Source organism: Augochlora pura, chromosome 7 (genome assembly GCF_028453695.1).
Source record: "Augochlora pura isolate Apur16 chromosome 7, APUR_v2.2.1, whole genome shotgun sequence".
NCBI classification, from domain to species: Eukaryota; Metazoa; Arthropoda; class Insecta; order Hymenoptera; family Halictidae; genus Augochlora; species Augochlora pura.
Genome location: NC_135778.1, coordinates 1,978,670 through 1,999,173, shown reverse-complemented (window position 1 = coordinate 1,999,173; position 20,504 = coordinate 1,978,670). Strand labels below are relative to the sequence as shown.

At 31.7% G+C, this 20,504-nt stretch overlaps 5 protein-coding genes across 6 annotated transcripts in view; 3 read left to right on the top strand and 2 right to left on the bottom strand.

Annotated features, from left to right (window-relative positions):
• Positions 1–2,826, top strand: part of LOC144473388 (uncharacterized) — a 66,466-nt gene extending 63,640 nt beyond the window's left edge. The window contains exon 6 of the mRNA XM_078187215.1: positions 327–2,826. Within this exon, the coding sequence (XP_078043341.1) occupies positions 327–444 (118 nt within the window). The 3' untranslated portion in view covers positions 445–2,826. The remainder of the gene's footprint in view (positions 1–326) is intronic.
• A 620-nt stretch (positions 2,827–3,446) lies between these two features.
• Positions 3,447–11,514, bottom strand: Bsg25d (blastoderm-specific gene 25D). Its single transcript, XM_078185465.1, has 13 exons — positions 11,333–11,514; positions 10,096–10,517; positions 9,865–9,995; positions 9,472–9,671; positions 9,147–9,383; positions 8,648–9,068; positions 8,416–8,576; positions 8,274–8,332; positions 8,128–8,192; positions 7,134–8,030; positions 6,119–6,818; positions 5,794–5,894; positions 3,447–5,614 (listed from the first exon to the last, which is right to left on the bottom strand). The coding sequence occupies exons 2-13, from the start codon at positions 10,469–10,471 to the stop codon at positions 5,477–5,479; spliced, it is 3,486 nt and encodes a 1,161-aa protein (XP_078041591.1). The 5' UTR covers positions 10,472–10,517; positions 11,333–11,514; the 3' UTR covers positions 3,447–5,476.
• A 646-nt stretch (positions 11,515–12,160) lies between these two features.
• LOC144472768 (exonuclease 1-like) lies at positions 12,161–15,812 on the top strand. Of its 2 annotated transcripts, XM_078186102.1 has the most exons (8): positions 12,161–12,473; positions 12,550–12,669; positions 12,889–13,150; positions 13,283–13,498; positions 13,587–13,874; positions 13,966–14,176; positions 14,251–14,378; positions 14,465–15,812. In XM_078186102.1, exons 1-8 carry the CDS (start codon positions 12,313–12,315, stop codon positions 14,501–14,503), a joined length of 1,425 nt encoding a protein of 474 aa, XP_078042228.1. In that variant the 5' UTR covers positions 12,161–12,312; the 3' UTR covers positions 14,504–15,812. The 2 variants fall into 2 exon arrangements, with proteins under 2 accessions (XP_078042228.1, XP_078042227.1); XM_078186101.1 differs by having other exon boundaries at positions 14,251–15,812.
• Positions 15,674–16,889, top strand: Lsm1 (U6 snRNA-associated Sm-like protein LSm1). The gene is made up of 3 exons (XM_078186104.1): positions 15,674–15,812; positions 16,100–16,284; positions 16,367–16,889. Exons 1-3 carry the CDS (start codon positions 15,767–15,769, stop codon positions 16,538–16,540), a joined length of 405 nt encoding a protein of 134 aa, XP_078042230.1. The 5' UTR covers positions 15,674–15,766; the 3' UTR covers positions 16,541–16,889.
• A 1,382-nt stretch (positions 16,890–18,271) lies between these two features.
• On the bottom strand, positions 18,272–20,193 carry Syx17 (syntaxin 17). The gene is made up of 5 exons (XM_078186103.1): positions 19,785–20,193; positions 19,511–19,706; positions 19,215–19,426; positions 18,721–18,937; positions 18,272–18,582 (listed from the first exon to the last, which is right to left on the bottom strand). Exons 1-5 carry the CDS (start codon positions 19,911–19,913, stop codon positions 18,530–18,532), a joined length of 807 nt encoding a protein of 268 aa, XP_078042229.1. The 5' UTR covers positions 19,914–20,193; the 3' UTR covers positions 18,272–18,529.
• Positions 20,194–20,504: the final 311 nt, after the last annotated feature.

Here is a 20,504-nt window from a genome sequence, read left to right as displayed (position 1 = left end):
GTCGGAGACATAACCTGACATTACCCGACATACATTCATACGACGTTCACGAAACATCATAGAGCATTCCTCGATCATGCGGAACATTTCTAATATTTTAATAGATTCATAGATGTCTCTGCGCAATTATAAACACGTTCTCCATAACCAAAAAAACAAAACATCGTCAGAGTAGCCAAAAACCTCTGAAGCGGCGCGACATTTAATGGTAAACTTTCGCCCGAGTGATTCGAGCAAGGCGATCGCGTGGCAGGCGTCAGAGAAAGGGGGGATCGTCGGTGGTCCTGGATGGAGCGGAACGGCGTAATTTACACCGGATGTTTCAGATACGAGAACGGCGAGGAGGAGCACTGTCTCGAGCTGTGGAACAGGGACGGCAAAGGGCTGAAGTGGAACGACAGCCCCTGCAGCTTCGAAACGTTCTTCGTCTGCGAGGTGCAGTGATCGGGGCCGGAAACGTATTCGAAAGTCGTCGGGGCGCCGCGCGAACCGATCCACGTGATCCACACGTAAACGGTTACCCGCAAACAAGTGCATCCTTTGGGTCTTGGCCGGAAGCCGGTGGGCGCTCGACGCGACGCTTCCACCCATCGGTTTCCTTTGGTTTCTGTGGGCCCCCCGGGAAACAGACCGGATGATAAGTGACTTTCCATGTGCGTGTGCGTCTCTGTGCGGCAGTGCGCGCGTTTCACGGCCAGCCCGGCTCCAGCGTTGGTTACGTCGGGGAGAGAGTGCGTTCTCTCCTTTTCACGTGATCGACGAGATGGATCGGCCGCAAGAGCCTCGAGAAGGATCGCGCGCGACAGGACAATGCGGCCGCGGTTGGGGCCGCGATCTACGCGATCGATCAATTTAGAAACGTTTACGGGTTTGGAGCCTGTGATTCGACTTATCGAGCCGTCCGACCCTCGATACCGATTATACACTTCCAACGTTCTTTATTAGTCGGAGGAGTGTACGCGAGCACACTGTTCTATTTTTGGTCGTATCTTCCGTTTTTCTTAACCCCTTGCGCTATAGCAACGAATCGGACTCGCAATACATAGAGATTTCATGCAAGATCTACTAAATATGAACATTGTTAACCCTTTGCACTCGAATGGTGACTCTGAGACACCACTAAAATTGTTACAGCACTTTCCAAAATAATTTCTATATTCTGAAAAATTAGATTTCAAAAATTACCAAAGGTACAACTATTGTTCCATGAGTTACAAAACTCAATTTCATATGCATAAAATATATTTTTATTATATTAAATGGAAATGCTGTATGTTGGGAAAGTTATTTTAGAATTACAGTTAAAATGGTTAACCCTTTGCACTGGAGTAGCGACTCTGAGACTAAACTCGCTCTGTCACGTCCTATGACAATTGCTGCACCAACAAAATTTATATCTAAAAAGTTGTCAAGTAGGAAACTGTTAGCGAGAGTTACGAGTATCAATTTCGTATGCACAAAAGTGCACTTTTGTTACATAGAATGGAAATACTGTGAGCCAAGAAAATTATTTCAGATTTACAATTGAAATGGCCTCGAGTACAAAGGGTTCTTTTACATCGACATAACAGATAAATTCTTCTTTTATCAAAGACCTATAAACGAAAGTGCGTAAAGACAATATAATAAATAAGACAATATAGTAATAAAAGAAAGAAAAATTGTCTGATCCCATTATTAAAAACATTAAGGACAAATGATCTATAGAGCTATATAATAATGCTAATCAACGCAATGGGAAAAGGAATCGTAGCGCAAAGGGGTTAACGATACGTTTGCGGACCGTCGATTTTCGATCGACGCACTCGATCCAAAGGATTCTCCGGATATCCGTGGAATTTACGACGATTCACCTGTTACCGGCTGTATATATCGTTGCCGCGATCATCCGAACTGAACGTAGACATTCGAGCGATAGCAAAAATTACTCGATTATAGAGCTAGACGACATTATCGTTAATTGGTGCAGTGAATCTAAAAATGAATAACTTGCGCGAGAAACGCGTCGGTCGAAAAATTCTACGGCGGAGGTTCGGATAATCGAGGCGGCGGTTTACGAAACCGACCGGAGATTGTATCGATTGATCCACTGTAACCGATTCAAAATTGCGGAACTCTGTATTTTTTGTTAAACGAAATCACGTGTTCACGCGAATTGTATCTACGGCTCGCTGAAATACAGTGGATCACTCTTCGTCGTTACACGATGCGCCGCGTGTACAGAGCGAAAAAAAATGAATGAACGAATACAGCTCCGGCGGTGCATCGTCTGTTGCACAATTAATTGTATTTTTTAACGTTCGCGTGTGTGCGACACGACTGCGCGTGGATGTTTCTTTCTTGTTCGTTTTTTTATAGGCTAATATAGTAGAACCGAAATTGATTAACGATACCATCGCGTTGGAGATAATGTAAGCTTTTTTTTTCTTTCTTTTTGTAAATTTCGTTATTTGTTTTTTTTGGGGGAAATTAGAGGGGAAATTCGCGCGTCGGACGCGGACTCGTCTCGCGGCGTGCAAGTCGTAATGCAGCCGGGACGAGAATTCCGTTAGAAATTCGTTCGAATTTTTGTTCGAATTTTCGTATGAATTTTCGTTCGAATTTTAGTTCGCAAATTTATCGAAATAATCTGTCAAAAAAAGGTATTTGACTATTAATCCATTAACTGCCAACCCTTCTCTTTAATGTTTGCAAGGCCAAGTTATGTACATGCATAACAAACTGACGATATAATTATGTTATCTCATTAAAATATTTTATACTTCTCGAAAAGTTATTTTTAGTCATTCTTAAAATAATGAATTTAAATAAATAAATTTAGTCATTCTTAAATCCTAAGTAGTGTTATTTTTATATACATTATAAATATACATATATATATATTGTTAGTTGCAGAAAGTTTAAAGAAGTATTATTTTGTATCGTACAACCCTTCATACACATCTTATTGAATAGTCAATATTAAATAATTCTCATGTACATCCACTAAATGATACAAAATTAATGAAATTTTTAAGTAATATTGATTCTCAGATCCAGAAAATCCTCGTTTTTTTTTTTTTTAGAAATAAATTTGTTCGACAATTTCGATTGACGCTTATATATCTACGTGCAAAATTAATTTAATTATTGTTACAACCACTACCTCTGAATCTTCTTTATATCATTTTTTTTTCATGAGAAATGATGTATTTTCATATTCGGCAAACGTCCTATTATCGTACGATCTATATTAAATTATTTTTTACTTATTTCTTATGAACTATGCTTCTTTTATCTTTGAAAATTTACACAAAAATCTGTAGTTAGCTTACAACAATGTACAACATGCTGGTAACTCATTTACAAGCGACATTATCCAAATGCTCCCTCCAACTATGACAAATCCTACATAGAAGGTGAGTAAATCATGATACAGATGAAATCGGGAAAATCGAGAACGAGAATGAAAAATCGTTTTTTATTTAAACATCATATATCTCCAATACACAAATTATATGGATGTACTTTCCATCGATGTAACTCATGATATGAGTAATAAATCGTAAATGAATCAAATCAATTTCGAAGCTTTTAATTTCTTACTTGTGACCCTTTAAAATCTTCCTAATCTCATTTGTATCCTTATTTACAAGCAATCCTACCTGTTCACATAACACATAGATATAACCTCTTTAGCAGTTATTCTTTTTAAAAAAGTGAAAACGTTTCTGAAATATCCAGCTTACGTATAATACAATTTATGTCCTCTATTCGACAGAAGAATTTTTAGAAAATTCTTATTTGTAAACTTATCATTAAAAACGTACGAAACATATGTTAATTAATTCTATTATTCTGTAATTAATAGTTTCCACTGTATTCAATTTTTGTATTATTTTATTACCAACGCAAAGCTATGTTGGAGGAGCATTATAAACAGGTATAAATTTTCAGATTGTTCTTAAACAGTAGCGAACGTATTATTTTCCTATTCTGTAGACATAATCGCATACATCGAATTTACAACGAAATGCTAACTTCAAAAAACATATCTTGTAGCATTTTAAAACAATATTGTTCACTTTTGTCATGATGATTCATTTTCATTTAACCTTTCGTTAACTACATTTATGTTAGTATGATTATTTGTCTGTAGCGACATTAGATCTGGGAGACAGTGAAAAATCGGAAGCAATTTTGTACTACTAACATGACGACTCATTAATTTATATATTTACTATAAACTGAATTTGTTCCGCACAAGTGTATCATTTTTACTATTGGTACATAGAACTTCGATATAATATAATTTTTACAAAATACAATAGTAATTAGTAAAATAAATGATATAAGTAAAAAAACACAATCACTTATGCAAAACAAACAAACATTATTATCGGTGTACATGCTTCATACATTTTTTCCATCTTTGGCATTTACACTAAGAAATCTATATGAAAAAGCTGCAACGTCCTCTATTGTACATAATAACTTAAATAACCGCAGCCGAAGAATGATAATTATACACTTTTTATACTAGCTAACATGCACGGTTTTGCACCATTAGCAATTAGGTTGAAAGCTGTCCGGTCTTCTCTTAGTTACACAGTTGACAATGTAAATTCGTTGGGATTCACAAACGCAATACATTGGTAGTTGTAACTTACAAATTAGAAAACTGGTTATAAATATCTATTAATAACCATCAACACTATGAAACAGCCCGCTAAAGAATACTAGACTTTTATAATCGTTTTCCATTAAAAAGAAAGTTGCAATAATCTAAATCTATAAATAAATATTGTGAAGATTAATTACAAAAGTTAATCTCAAATATTGAATATTTCCATACTTAAAAATACGACATAACATTCGTCGGTGATCACTAAACCACAGATCTTTATGCATTTACGACTGATGTATACATATGAAACAACAAAATATATTTAACAATGGTTGATCATGCTTTTTGTATTATTAGTAAAATCAGTTCTTCTTTACTGTGAAATTTGTAATATATAAAGATCGATATTTGTATAAAAGTCTGCATTATATTGATCACGTTATACATAACATTACAACAAATCGCATCCAATATTAAATTAATATAAATAAATAGTCTTTGTGTACAGCAAATCGTTACATACAGTGATTAAATTGGTATTCGTAATCAGCTCCGAAAAAATATTAAATTAACAATCTTATTGGTTACTAATGAACGTTCCAAGAGACATTCCATTCAAAAAGGAAGAATGCTCATTGCAATGAATAACATATACATATTAGATCTAAATTACATTTGTCCCTGAATCACACTTTGATATTAATACGGTATGAACTTGTTATTAATATTTTGTTATTGTTAGTAGAGCATCATTCTTTATATAGGGAACAATTCCAGAAATTTTTAGGCATAAATTCCATGATATTAAAGTAGGCAGACTTCGTAATATTTAAGTCGATGTTACGGTATTACATACGATTGTTTGCAATATCATATTGAAGTAGATTCACCGTTCAGTCCTTTTAACATATTATAGTGCTGTTGCAATCGTTTCAGATTCGCTGATAAATATGCATTTTCTACGTACAAATCTTTCACCAATATATCAGTACGTGCCAATCGCTCAGCCTATAAAAAATTGATTTATACAGAATTATCGAATATATTAACATTAATATAGTGTCTTAAAAATCTTAATGTGCTTAATCCAATATTTTTGTAATACGAATGAGGAAATTATACTTTCGTTTCTTAATAAAATATAAGAATGTGCTAAATATATAATGTGAGTTAGAAGATACTCATACCTGTTCCGCATTTGTTTGCGATTCCATTTGCAATCGTTCTTGGGTACTACGAAGCAAATACTGCAATTGCGTAACTTCTAATTGATGCTGTGATATTATATCTGAAATAATATTCAGATATTACATATCTATTATTTATAATGAAAACATTTCAATTGAAATAATAAATGTTATACAAAGACTTTTTCATATTGATTATAACTATTATCGTTCCTGTTTTCAATCAAATTAAATTATTAGAATTTGTTACTTAGTTGTGGAATCGTTACAACAAGGATTTTTGTAAGTGCAAGTTATATTTATATAATATTGCGAAAAAACTTACGTTGCAATACACGTTCGATTTGGTATTTCTGTTGTTTGAAACACTCTTGCCACTGAAGCTTCTTGTGCTCTTGTGCTTGAAGTTTCATAGTTAAGCTCTGCAGTACATTTATATTTACACAGCATACTTGCGATTGCGTGTCAGGCTTTATGCATTGGCTGTTCGATGCTCTGAGAGTTTGTGATTTAAATGGATCCGACATGAAATCGTACTCTACATTACGCATACAATCTTCTTTCGATAACTTTCCGTATTGCGATTTAGATTTTTCAATTTTACACGCACTATTTAAACCCGCCATAGAATATTCTGTATGTCTTTGATGTGAATTACAATCACTAAGGCCAATGTGTTCCTTTCTCACTCGAGGAATAAAGTTACTTGCTAAGGCTGAAGAATCTAGAATTCGATTGAATTTAAACTCCTCTGGCAATTTACTAATATTATCGCTGCATTGAGTAAACTTAGATGTAAATTCGGTGGACGGTTGAATATTGAACGAATTATTAGGAACATAATTTGATTGCATTAATGGAGAAAACGGTACGAGGTCATCTGACACTTGGACAGACGTGTCGATCATTGTTGATCGTTTTAAAGACTTCAGCTCGCGCAATTCATCGATTTCTTTATCCCTCTGGGACTTCTCTTCTTCTATTTGAACTTTCCACTTTTCAAATTCTTCTACAAGATCTAAATACTGTAATGAATAAACCAGTTAATATTTCTGTAATTTGTACACTATATACTCAATTAAAATATTGAAAATATGTTATTATATACACGGCGATCAACTAGTACTATAGCATATAATTTGAGTACTATGTATAATAAAGATCACATTAGGATGAAGAAAATTGATTTCTCAAAAACAATTTTCGCAATACAGAGAATACTCTAGGTAAAAAGAATTGATACAAAACATTTCTCAAAATGAAAAATATTTTATAACGCTATGATAGTGAAATGAGATTATTAGTAAGAATAATTAGGAATGGTAAAATAAATATCTTACTTGTTGTTCTAAATTAAATTTCTCTTCGATCGGAGACAAGCGACCATTATTTTTCACTTTATCTGTTGGACAAATTAATTCCTCGTATTCTTCTATTTTTGCTATAAGTTCTGAAAATTTGTCGTCACTAATTTTCTGTTCTTGTTCAAAAAGTTGTCTTTCCTCTTCCAGTTTAGCAGTCCAATATTCTTCACATTCTTCATATTCAACTTTTAATAATTCAAGACTTCTTTCCAATTCTGCGCACTGATCAGTTAACTGTTTCTTCTCCGTAGCATGCGTTGCTTCTAATTCTTGCATTCTTATTTTTAGAAAATTAACGTCTTCAATTGACTCATGTTTCACTAAACTCGAATTTGATTTCACGTTCACATCATTGCTTATTTTTAAATGGTAAGATGAAAAATCTTTTTCTTTATTTGATTTCAAATGATCAACGACCGTATGCTCTTCTTTACGAGGAGGATAATCTCTGAGGCTTGGAACTTTATTTTGCGATATATTTTTAGTGTCTTGATTGTTAAAATTATCATCTATATTGAAATTATTATCATTATTGTTTGTCATCGTAATCCGCTTCACGGAAAGAGAATTTTTATGTTTGGGAACAACAAAATCTCGTAGCGATTCACTTATCCGTTCTTCACATTCAGTTTTCATTTCAGAAGCAATACTTTTCACAGTGTCCGTTTCATTCAGTTTCTGTATATTCGAATTTGACTGCAATTTCCCAACCATCCCCGAGATTTCACTTCTGAACATACAATCCTCCAAAGTACATGCATTGTTATTCGCTAATATACTCTTCAATTGTTTTACAACCGAATCTTTAAAACTTTTTGAATCCGCCTTTTTACAGTTTCTTGCATTTCCCCTTTCATTAAGATTACAATGTATCTATAAGTAATTCAAACATATATACATAGATATATATTAGAATTCTATCTGATATTTTCAAAATAAAGAAACAAAACATTTACTAAATATCACTTACCGATGTGGAATGTTTAGAAAGTACATCTAAATCATCTTCTACATCTAATGTAAATGCTTCTTTATCTAATAAAAATATTGAAACACTGTTATTATATTAATAAAACGTAAACTGGAATGATTTGAACAGACAATTTCATCTATTACCTTCAGTCTCTGCTAATTGTATGTTTGTAGTTGTACAATCACCTTTAAAATTATTTTGTCTGCAATAGCACAATCCACGATTAAAGTCGTTACTTGAAGTAAGAACGTTGTTCATAAAATATTTAAATGTTTTATACATTACCGTGTATCTTTAACAGAAGTCTGATGTAACTTTAATGTCTCCAATTCTATAGTAAGTTCATCATTTTGATCTCGTAAAGAAACAACTTCCGATTGTAAATGTTTAATACGATCAACTAAAAATATGACTTCCTCTTGATGTTTAACTTCTATATCTTGAGTCTAAATAGAAAACAAACAGTTACAAAAATGAACAATTTTTGAATTAATATTAGAAAAGCCTTATAAAATACCTCATCATATTCTAACGACAACTCTTTCGTTAAACTTTGTAGCTCGTTATTTGATTGTTTCAATGTTTCAATTCTACTACGAAGATTCTCATTCTCTGTCTCTAGAACTTGATTTTCTTGCAAACTATTTACTAATTTATTTCGAATCTCATGATTTTCTTTCTGCAATATTTGTAGTTGATCATCTTTCGCCTTGAGAGCACGCGCATTCCTTTCTCGATCAGAACTTAGTTGACTGGAAAGATCTTGTACAACTTCGGTATGACGTTGTTCGAGCTGTTTTCGGAGATTTTGTAGAACTACTTCTTGCTGCGTGTGTTGTTCATCAATTTCTTGAGCAAGAGCATTCGCACGTTCATTAGCTTCTAGGATGTCTGCGCGTAATTTTTCCTTCTCGCTGTTCTTACTCTCTATCAGCAGGCTGAAAGTTAAACATTTTATTATCAATTATTTACATTTTTCTCATTACAAAGACTCATTTAACAAATCTGTTGCATACTTCAAATTGTGTAATTCTTCTTGATACAGTATCAAGACATCCCGCAACAATGTAATATGTGACCGAATTGAAGAATGATCCAATGATTCGTTAACATTTTTCAATTCTTCGCAAAGAGTAGTTGTTAAATCAGATAGACAAGTTTCTATAGTCTTAATATTTCTATCTGCTAATAAAGATGAGTTTGCAAGACCAGAGAGTTTCCATGTGTCCAGGTACGTATTATTCCTTGTAAAACTGTTATACCATAAACAAAAATTAAATGTGGAATAATAAAAAATATTAAGTACAAAATACTTTATGGTTTTTACATGATTTGTTATACCTAGTTCTGCGAGGTGTATGTAAGTCAAAGGTACGTTTTCTAAAATCTGATTTAATTGATTCCTTTATAGATGCATTATTCTTATCTAATATTAATTGTTCTTCCATAGTCGTCCTGTTTTGAAATATGATGAAGAATTCATCCAAACTGATTAACCCATCACAATTTTGGTCAAGTTTCTCGAAGATGCATTGTATAATCTGTACAACAAATTATTGTATTAGTTTCAAACGCTTGTAAGTAAGACTTTCAAAGCTATTCCAAATTTTCAAAAATAATAAAACCATAGAAATGTACTAATTATTAACTTGTGAAATACATCTCTATTATTAACATATATAAAATCAGTGAATTTATTTGATTTAAAAAAAGATGAATTATTCTTCTCTTTACCTGTTTTGGAAGAGCTGGGATCCCTAAACAATCGGATATAAAGTACATGGTTGTATAATCTACATTTTCCTTTAAGCAGTTATCTATTTTCTCCCATAGACACTTTAATCTATTTTCATCATATGTTGCATCTGTAAAATAATGTTTTATTTACTCTATGAGTTTCAGAAATATTTTCTTTCTATTAATTTTACTTAGGAATACGTATTTATCTTTATAAAGTTTAATTACCTGTTTTTAAGATATCTACAGTAGATCTGGAATTAGTGGGTAATAAAGAGCTACATATTTTACTATCTAAAATCGGTGAATTTAGGTTGCTTTGCGATTCTGCCACAGAATCTTTATCCGCATGAACCACTAATGCCTGTGTTTTGTCCAATAAAGTTAATAGAGCTGTTCGAAATTCTTTGAACGATATCGAACGCTTTTCTTGCGTATGGCTCTTTATATAAGATTTTAATTCTTCGCTTTGATCCGCGAGATGTAATTTGTTGCATAGAGTAAGCCAATTATCCTCTTGCAATTCAGTTTCTCCTTTCGTTAAGCAACTTTGAAACACAGCGTAAAGTTGCTGTTCATAAGGGTCATTATTATGTTCATCCATGGCATCCTTTCATTATATTTTTTTGATGCTACAAAGTATAACAGATCTAGAAATACAATAATATTATTTTACTTTATCCATTAAGATCGCATTGATCGTACACGATATTTTTAAGGTTAAAAATAATCATCTAATTTTATGGTAAGTACAAATATAACTATATGCGATAGACTTTGTAACTACATATTAACTCTTTGTACTAATCCAAGAAATTAGACAACAAAAATTTTCAATATTTTATTATTTAATTTAAAAATTTTATACACGTGTAATAATACATTGTAATTACATTTTAACATAACAATTACATTTTATTTAAGAAAAATATATATGAAAACACAACCGTAATTGTAAAAATTTATAAAATCCCTTTTACTTCTATGTATGTCGCGCATACGTTAAAACTATTATACTATTATACTTATAATTATTATATCAAATGAAACAAACGCCGTTTAAATATTTTAAGTATAATACAAATTCTATAATATACAAAATATTCGAATATATTTTATTCAACGACATTAACCTAAGAATTAGGTACAACTACAAAGTGGAGCGAGGTTAACAATATAAATGTGTTCGCGTCAGTAATTGTGAAAAGCAATGAATTACTACTTTCAAGAATAAATTACTGCTTTCAATCAAATGTTCGTTATTTTTAGATTGCGTAATAAACTATACATGTTGTAAAATTAACTTTTATTTACATTCGAATAATTTTGGTCGCAAGCATTGTCTCGTGTAGCTAGGATTTACGCAAATAATAAAAATGACAGTTTTCACTAACGGGCTCCGTTATTACATGTTTTTCTTAAATTGAAAATGTACCATTTGCGTTGTAAAATGAATATAACCTACCTTTAAATTATAAAGTTCGTTTCACGCGAATAACGTACATATACGTCTACATGGTATATACACATCACGATGACCGTACCGCATGTAAACGAAGAGTAACGCCTTACAATTGTTTCCACGTTTGTATCATTGAAACGCTGATTATTATGATTCAACTTAACAGTTTCACAGAAAGGTCCTAAACGTTTACTCGTGTCATACGATGTATAAAAAAAAAAAATAAACATGATTTAAATGTATTAAATCGTAATGGATAACGGTAGATGGCGTACCAAGCACTTCGCGAAAGAGCCTTTATTCAAAGCGTTGCGAAGATTGAATACAATCCGCTCGTGCAATGTACAGTGCGATATGTACATGTACAACAGAGTGTCCCAAAAATGTTTAAATTGTTAGAAGTAACTTTCTTCTTAGCGAAAACGTTGGTTGACGCTTTATTAATTAATTATTAATATAATATTTGAATCTTCAAACAGGCAGAGAGAGAGAGAGAGAGAGAGAGAAACTTTTCAAAGGGGAACCGCCAGCGTTTGTTATTTATTAAACTTCGACTTATATTCTAAGTCTTACAATGTTTACGTCATCCTATTTTTACAAAACTATATTATAAAAATATACCTTTCATTATTGTATATATTTTTATAAAATAGTTTAAACCATTATCGGTTTAATCTAATCTAATCTAATTGTTTGTTGCAGCAATTGTCTTATTATATATCTATATCTATATAAGATATAATATCTTATCTAAGCAGACGCACTTTTATGACTTACAATTCATATATAAAATGTAACCCGCGGCTTTATTAACGAGTTATTGATGGAAAACTGTAGTGTTGAGAGACAAGCGCGCGAGGATTCAATCTGCTGCTACGCGTCGGCGGCAACACGTATACCGTACGTACGCGCGGAGTTCGAACATGGAATGTAGCAACTGAATTGTTTCAATGATTGTTTGGTGTTTTTGTTAAAAGTTCAATATGGGTATCACGGGTTTACTTCCTTTCTTAAATAAATCTACAAAACGAACAAATATTAATCAGTTCACCGGTGGTGTTGTTGCCGTTGACTCGTATTGTTGGTTGCACAAAGGTGTCTTTTCGTGCGCTGAAAAATTATTTATGGGACAGCCGACAGATGCGTAAGAATACTGTTATTGTTTGACTATCATTTATCAAAACAAGTATATTGAATAATACGTAGTCATTTCATTTCAGATATGTGCATTATTGTATGAAATTTATATACATATTACTCGACCATCAAATTAAACCAATTCTTGTGTTTGACGGACAGTATTTACCTGCGAAATCGGAAACAGAGAAGAAACGACGAGAGTATGTTTAAAAATTTTCAACATCTTTATTTTTATCTAGAATTTAGGAAAATAATTTGTCAATCAATTTACATTCTATGATATCATACGTTTGCAATGCTCACCTTAGATTATTTGTTGTATCTAATGCATTAGGTCGACTGGATCTAATAGATAAGTGCCTGATGTCATTTATCAAGTCAAGGTAATAAGTGATTTCATATTATATTTTTTTATTTAGAGATAGACAAAAGAATCGTAGCAAAGCTATTCAGTTAATACAAATGGGACAAAGTGTTGAGGGAGGAAAGTTATTAAGAAGATCCATAGATGTTACACATGAAATGGCTTTAGAGTTAATTAAACAATGCCAAAAAATAAATGTTGATTGCATTGTTGCACCCTATGAAGCAGATGCACAATTGGCATATTTAAACATTAGCGGAATTGCCGATATTGTTATTACAGAAGATAGTGACCTGATAGTATTTGGTTGCAAGAAGGTTCATATCATTCTATTGTAATTTAAATCGTTAAATATTTTGTTCATTATTCCAATTTGCAGATTTATTGTATATAAATTATTATGGTATAATGTAAATTTTATTTTTACTTATTTTTCCTGATATTGGTAGGTGTTTTTCAAAATGGATATAAATGGTGATGGTTTTATGGTAGAGCAAGAACGTTTACATCTTTCAATGAATCTGCGAGCAGAACATTTTAGTTTGGACAATTTTCGTTATATGTGCATTTTGTCAGGCTGCGATTATTTGTCTTCCCTCCCTGGTATAGGATTAAAAAGAGCGAAACAGTTTATTATGTCAAATACAAACTGTGATATATACAATGTATGTTGTTTCCTCTACATTGAAAAGAAAATCGATTGTACGATTTCTACTATTTATACATATAAATTAATTACAATTATTTTTACAGGCTTTAATTGATTTAGAATCTTGCTTGAAGTTGAAGTCGTTAGTTGTACCTAAAGAATACAGAGATGCATTTATATTAGCGAACATTGTTTTCAAGCATCAATTAGTATTTTGTCCTTTGCAAAGAAAACAAGTTCGCTTGAATCCATCCACATCTGGCATAACAGAGAAGCAATTATATTATGCTGGTGTACCAACAAATCCGAATGACGCGTTGCAACTTGCTTTAGGAAACTGTGACCCACTTTCTTTAAAAGTGCTTCACAATTTTGATCCTGATAAAGTGGAAGTAATTATTAATATTCATACAAATATATTGTTTATATGTTTATCTAGATTTTATTCTAATACCAAATGTTGCTTGGGTCGGTATTTTTCAGAATAAAAAAGAATCTAATGCGTGGAGTGGAAAATCAATTCGACATGAACATGCTAGTATTTGGTCACAACAACATCGATTGAAAGATAATTTAATCGAAAAATCTGCTTATAAAAATTTAATGCCACAACAAAAATTTGTCAATGAGCAGATGATTCTCCAAACAAATCACTTGAAACAATCTCTTTTATTACAGCGAAAAGATCATTCTGGTATTACAGTTTCCGTTTTAGAAATAATATTGATATAATATTTGACAAAATTTAGTTAAATACAAATGTTTCAGAGTCTGCTATAATCACACCAATGGCTCCGTTTGCCGCGCAGACGTCCGCTAATGAAACATCGCCAAATCTTTTGTTTCCAAGCAGGTGTCATATGAAGAGAAAAGATACGCCCGTTAAAAGAACAATTGTAAATGAAAACGATATTATAGAAAGTAAATACTTTGCTAAACGCATGTGTCAAGAGCAATAGTAATACTATAATAGTCTTTTCAGAAGAAGAAAGAAATAGTGCAACCGAAGAAATTCGTGTGACTAGGCGAAAGATTGTAATGCATCATTTACATTGAATCAGTTCAATATTGTTGATCATTTAAAAATAGTCTCAAATGAATGAATTTGTTTGAAGTAAAAGCAGCAATTAATCAGATGGTATAGGTAAACCATTTATGTTATTAGAATTTCTAATAGTCTTTAAATACTTTAAGAATTAGTTTATTTAAATAGTCTGATACAAATAACAAGACAAAATTTTCTAATAGTAGTTCTTACCATTTTGAAGTAAGTGCTATTACTAGTTCCAGTTATATAGTGTTTTTTCTAACATACATATTTAACTCCTACAAAGATATTTAACATTTAAGTAAGCATAAAAGTTGACAACTATGCTCAGTACAAAGACAACAAAGTTTATTAAGCAGGTACGGATTTGAAAGAAATTGTGTAATAAAACTTTTTGATACCATGTAAAATTACATGGAAATTATTAATTAAAGAAAAAGATGTGATATGATTTGTTTATTAATTGAATGTGTTATTATTTATAAAAACAGATTAGATACAGATAATAAGATAAAAAGTCCCTAGGTCAAAAAAAAAAGTGAACAATTAAAACTAATTAGCAATCATGGACAATTAAAGAACGATTTAATTAAAATTGTTTATTATGGTAAACCAGCTTCACATGAATAGCAAATTTTCATATTTTTTGTACCAAGCACTTCGTGTTGTGGGACTTTCAAATTATTTATTTTGTAACAGTGTGATTTTCAGTTAAAAATTTATTAAGAGTAATAGTATATTTTATTTATGTTATTATTTACATATATTATTACATATAACCTCATATCGTATATATTATTATTAAGAATTATTTTTTTGTTATTTATACTGTATTTGTTACGTATTGTTATCATGAAAAAAAGGCTACGTTCCAATTATAATTTTAGACATATTGACTCAAATTGATGATAGTGAATGATATGTATATGTACATTGGTATGCATTGTGCATACAATCATGTGTACCAATAAAATTTCAGTAACAATTCATAAATGTGTACAGATCAGTTCACAGGAAATGTTAGAATAATACAATATACAGTTTCATTATTTTAATTGTGTAAAATAATATCTTGACACCAATGAATTACTGAGACTTAATAAATTAAAGTGACATAAATAATTCTCGATTAAACGAGATGATTGGCAATGTAAACAGCACCGCAGGTTAAATTGATGTAAAAATATTTTCTTTTGATTTCGATACTATTTCTATAAAAAGTGAAAAACCTGCAAAATGAATATTTTACCAGGAACTGCATCTCTCCTAGAAGAATTAGACAGTACGTATCTATTTTAAGCGCATCATTGTTTAGGTTATACCGGTTTGTTACTATGTTTTTATAATATAAATCCTTTACCGGCTTAATCAAGTAAAAAGTATTTAGATAAAAAACAATTAAACTATAAGAACGTTATATAAAGAATAGCTTTATTTTTAATAAAATAGATTTATGTGAGAATTTCATGTCTTTTCAGCAGTGTTTTATTGTAAATAAATATGTAAAAGATTCAACAGAATTTATTTATTTAAATATAGCAAATGACATATATATGTATTATGTTTTAGAAAAACTGATGGTTTTACTACGAGATGGCAGAACTTTGATTGGATATCTTAGAAGTGTAGATCAGTTTGCCAATATAGTGCTTCATCGCACAATTGAAAGAATTCATGTCGGTAAAGAGTACGGGGACATTCCAAGAGGAATTTTCATTGTAAGAGGAGAAAATGTGGTACTTCTGGGAGAAATAGTAATGCTTTTAATTGTATTCTTTTGTCTTTCAAAAAAATATATGTTAATGTGTTTTAATGATTCATTCCATTGTATTTTAGGATAGGGAAAAAGAAAAGGATTTACCTTTGACCGAAGTGTCTGTGGATGATATTCTAGATGCGCAAAGGCGAGAACAAGAACTGAAACAGGATCAAAAGCGGCTAGTAAACAAAGCTTTAAAAGAGCGAGGTTTATCATACATCCCAGATATGGGCCATGATGACATGTTCTGATCCACGTCTGCATCTTTGACCTCTACGAATTCATCTACTTGTTCACATAGTTCTGAAGGCTATGAGATGTGTTATACATCGCTTTCTGTTTGAAAGGAGGTAATACTGCAGCTTATATGTTCAATCTCATTATAAAACTGTTATAGTAAAATATATAATGGTGCATATAGCATTAAAACAAGTACTGTTAATGTCAGTAACGAGAATTTATACAGTTTTAGTTTTATTATAACCTTGTACCAAGTGTGAAAAATACTTGCAGTGTAATTGTATTATACTTTTAATAATCTTGTAACTTTTCTGCTATATACAAATATCATATTAAAATAGAAATCTATTGTAGTTGATACATTGTCTTTCTGTCACTTATATTAAGCAGTAAATATGTTAATAGTATTTATAAATTTGTAATATCTAAGTCTTTTTATACAGTTATGCCTTGATAACTAAAAGAGCGCTTCATGATTTTCTCTCAAATTCAAAAACAATCGGTTATCACACGAATACATTAAGAGACCCAAGCTTCCATTGCTGTTTTACCATAGGGTACGGAAGGTACAGTTGTAGGGTACAACTACTCGATATTGAAACACGGAGGTATGTGGTATATACGAGGCATATCACAATTTTTTCTTACATCGATAACAAAAAAATGGTTACAAAACTGTGTGTTTCAATGTAATAACGTTTAAAATTGTTTAATCTATATTTGCGGTAAACTCAACAAGTAGCAGCTTTCTTCCTCAGAGAAAAAACGTCAATATTCCATTTTCTATATAATTGGTAATTCATACTCTCATTCAAAAATAGGTATTGATTAATAATATAATTATACATTAATAATATTGCATACATTATAAAACAAATTTAGAGGAATTAGCATGAATGGGGTACTCCTATATATTTTAGTCGAGTATTCGCTATACTCTATTTGTCCTACGAATTAATCTATTAGTAGGAATCGAGTATTGTACATACCTTATTTTTTCATGGAAATGTAGGAAACAATAAATATACTATATAATGTAATATATTGCAATATATACTATAATACGTTCTTCATTTAATTAAGATGAAATTAACTTAATTTAATTTCTTAATTCCAAACCTTTTGACAAACTCAGAATTTTTTCCCTTGCTCTACGAAATTGTAGAATAAGCTCCGACAGGTACAATTGTAAAAGAGACCGTAATTCAAAGAACAAATCTTATTTCACAACAATTTTTATTTTAATCAATTACATAGAATGAAATACGCAGAACAGTTTTTTGAAAATCGTTCGATATCCTGCGGATATCGATCGAAATTTTTGTAATTCTACAATTTCTGTATTGTACCAGTGTAGTTCACAGTGGTTGTTTACAAAGCTGTAGCTTTAAATTGTTGTTATTTATTTGTGAAGAATTTTAAGTCTTCAGTTTATACAAGTCACCTTGACTGTAAGTACATTTTGTCAATAGAAATATATAAACAACGTTATATAAATATTTGGTGCGATCTAATATTAAATATTCGGTGCTAACCTAATTTTAACTTGATAAAAACAATCCTATGTACGTATTGGTGCTTATAAAATATCATATCGAAGAGCATATCGCACGTCGGATGAATTATAAAAATTGTCATAAAGGCGGTATGTGTCATTCGTAACATTTGAAAGTGCAGTACACTGCATAATTGGTCACAAGCCATTTTGAAGACAACAAGCAATATAAATAACAGCGGTATAATTTTCTGTGTCGTCTCATTTTATTTACATTCTATTAAATAAGCAACTTTTGAGTAGATACTTTGTATCACATCAAATCAGTCCGATATGATTAAACGATATAGCAAGCATTCTTTATCTTAGGCCTAATATCATCATTCTTTATGGGTCGCAAATTCTTTTGAGTCTCTTTTAAATTTTCACGCAAGAATGAAGATCTCTTTGCCATCTTCACCTGCTCTGTCATAGTTTCATCTGTTGTACCCTGTGATTTTGGTATTCAACTTCTTTTTAACGACGTCTTTTTCTTCAGTACTGCTCCCCCAGTAAATCCTGTACATTATAAGATTGTAGATTATAAATAGAATACTGTATCGGTTTGATTGAATCATCAGGAATGAAACAAGATACTCATGATGTTAGCCATGTTCTCCATGATTCATTAAATACAAGGCTGGTTAGTACACTTACCTAAGAGACCGCAACTTAACGCAGTCAACCCGCCAATCTTCAATCCTGCTATTAAACCAACTGGTCCACCGATACAAGTACCAATTAAGGCTCCTACTAAAGGAGTCATTGCATGTTTGTATCTTAAAGCCTGCACAAGCGATTGTTCACCTGCTTCCACATTTACCTGCGTCTCTTCAATATCATTTTCTGCCGTGTTCACTAACACTCTTTGATCCTAAACAGAAAATGCGTATCATTGTTTTAAAATTTGTATAAATTAATTACACGAAGGTCATTATACAGTTTATAAATTATCATATTCATCTTGATCTTGGCTACTGCTTAATGCTGATATAAATACATAGTTTCATTACCAAAAATAAAAGAAATCCCGATATTACTGATACTACACGAGATGCTGAAGGTGTTTAAAATAGTCAAAACTCTAAAAATAATAAAATAAGATTTATAAAATAGAATTAAATAAGATTTTAAAACAATTGCAAAAATACCTTCACAATCTTGTTGAAATCAGTAAACAACTCATGCAGCTGATTTATGTCTTCGTGCAGACTGTTCCAAGTATGCAGACATGCCTCTTGATGTTGCAACTCCTGTTGCTCTTCATGCAATTGGACATAGCGATCGTTAAGTGGGTGGTCTTCCTCCTGATCTTCATTTTTGGGTGACTCCGGTGGCGACAGCGGTAAGCTTAATTGCAACTCTGTAAACATATGTACACTATTGTTTTCAGATACGATATAAGCAGACCACGAACTTAAAATTTGTATTAAATGTGCTGTGATACCTAAATATTCTTCTATAGCATTCATGAGACTCTTGCGAGCTTTGCCGATCAACTTATCAAACTGTTCGATATCCGAGTCCAAAACCTGCGATTTAAGAGTATCCATCTGGTACAGTAATTCTTTGAGCTGCTTCACCAACCTAGACACATTTATCTGTTCCTTATTCATTTTCACCCAATCGTGTTGCGCTTGATACTGCAAAGACAAAGGGACACGATAAGGAAAATTCCGAGAAACAAAGCAAATTGCGTAAACACATATCAAATAACTTACCCTTAGAATGTTAACCTTGTGTCGTTTTAATAAATCAACATGATGCGGTATAGCTACATTAAAATTATTAATTTGGATCTCCAAACGCCTAATAGGCTTCTTCATCAATTTTTCTGGTGACGACGACATGTTTCTTTGACGTTCGTCGTTGCTTTTAAAAAAATATCACTTTGTTTCGTGTGTAAACCATTCGAAATGTAGTTATTCACAACATCGTATACACATATTGGTTAATAGATTACATAGTAATCACACTGTTGAACGTACGACAAAAATTTACATTGATTCGCGACCAAATTCTTACTGCTACAACTATTATTCATTCAAATTTATTTCTGTACATCTGGACCTCGTATAAATAAACAAGCAACTGATTCTGATTACATATGTTGTATTTTCTTGCGCACAAAACAATTGTCATTTAAACACATACCGCGGCACCTATGGCAATCATCGTGAACATTGACATCGACCATCGGGTTTCACGGCATCGTCGAAAGGTGCCGCCACTTGTACCGTTTTTTTTTTTTTAATAAATTTGTTAGAAAAGTAGGAAGTTAGAACAGCGCGATTATCGAGGTGAATGTAATATTCAGAAATTTTCATTTTTCACAGAATCATCTTGTAATTAGCAGTCCTAAAAGAAGTTATCAAACTGTTATGGCGATTGAAAAATTTATTAAGTAGTTCCAACTGTGAATTTCGTATTTTTATGGAATT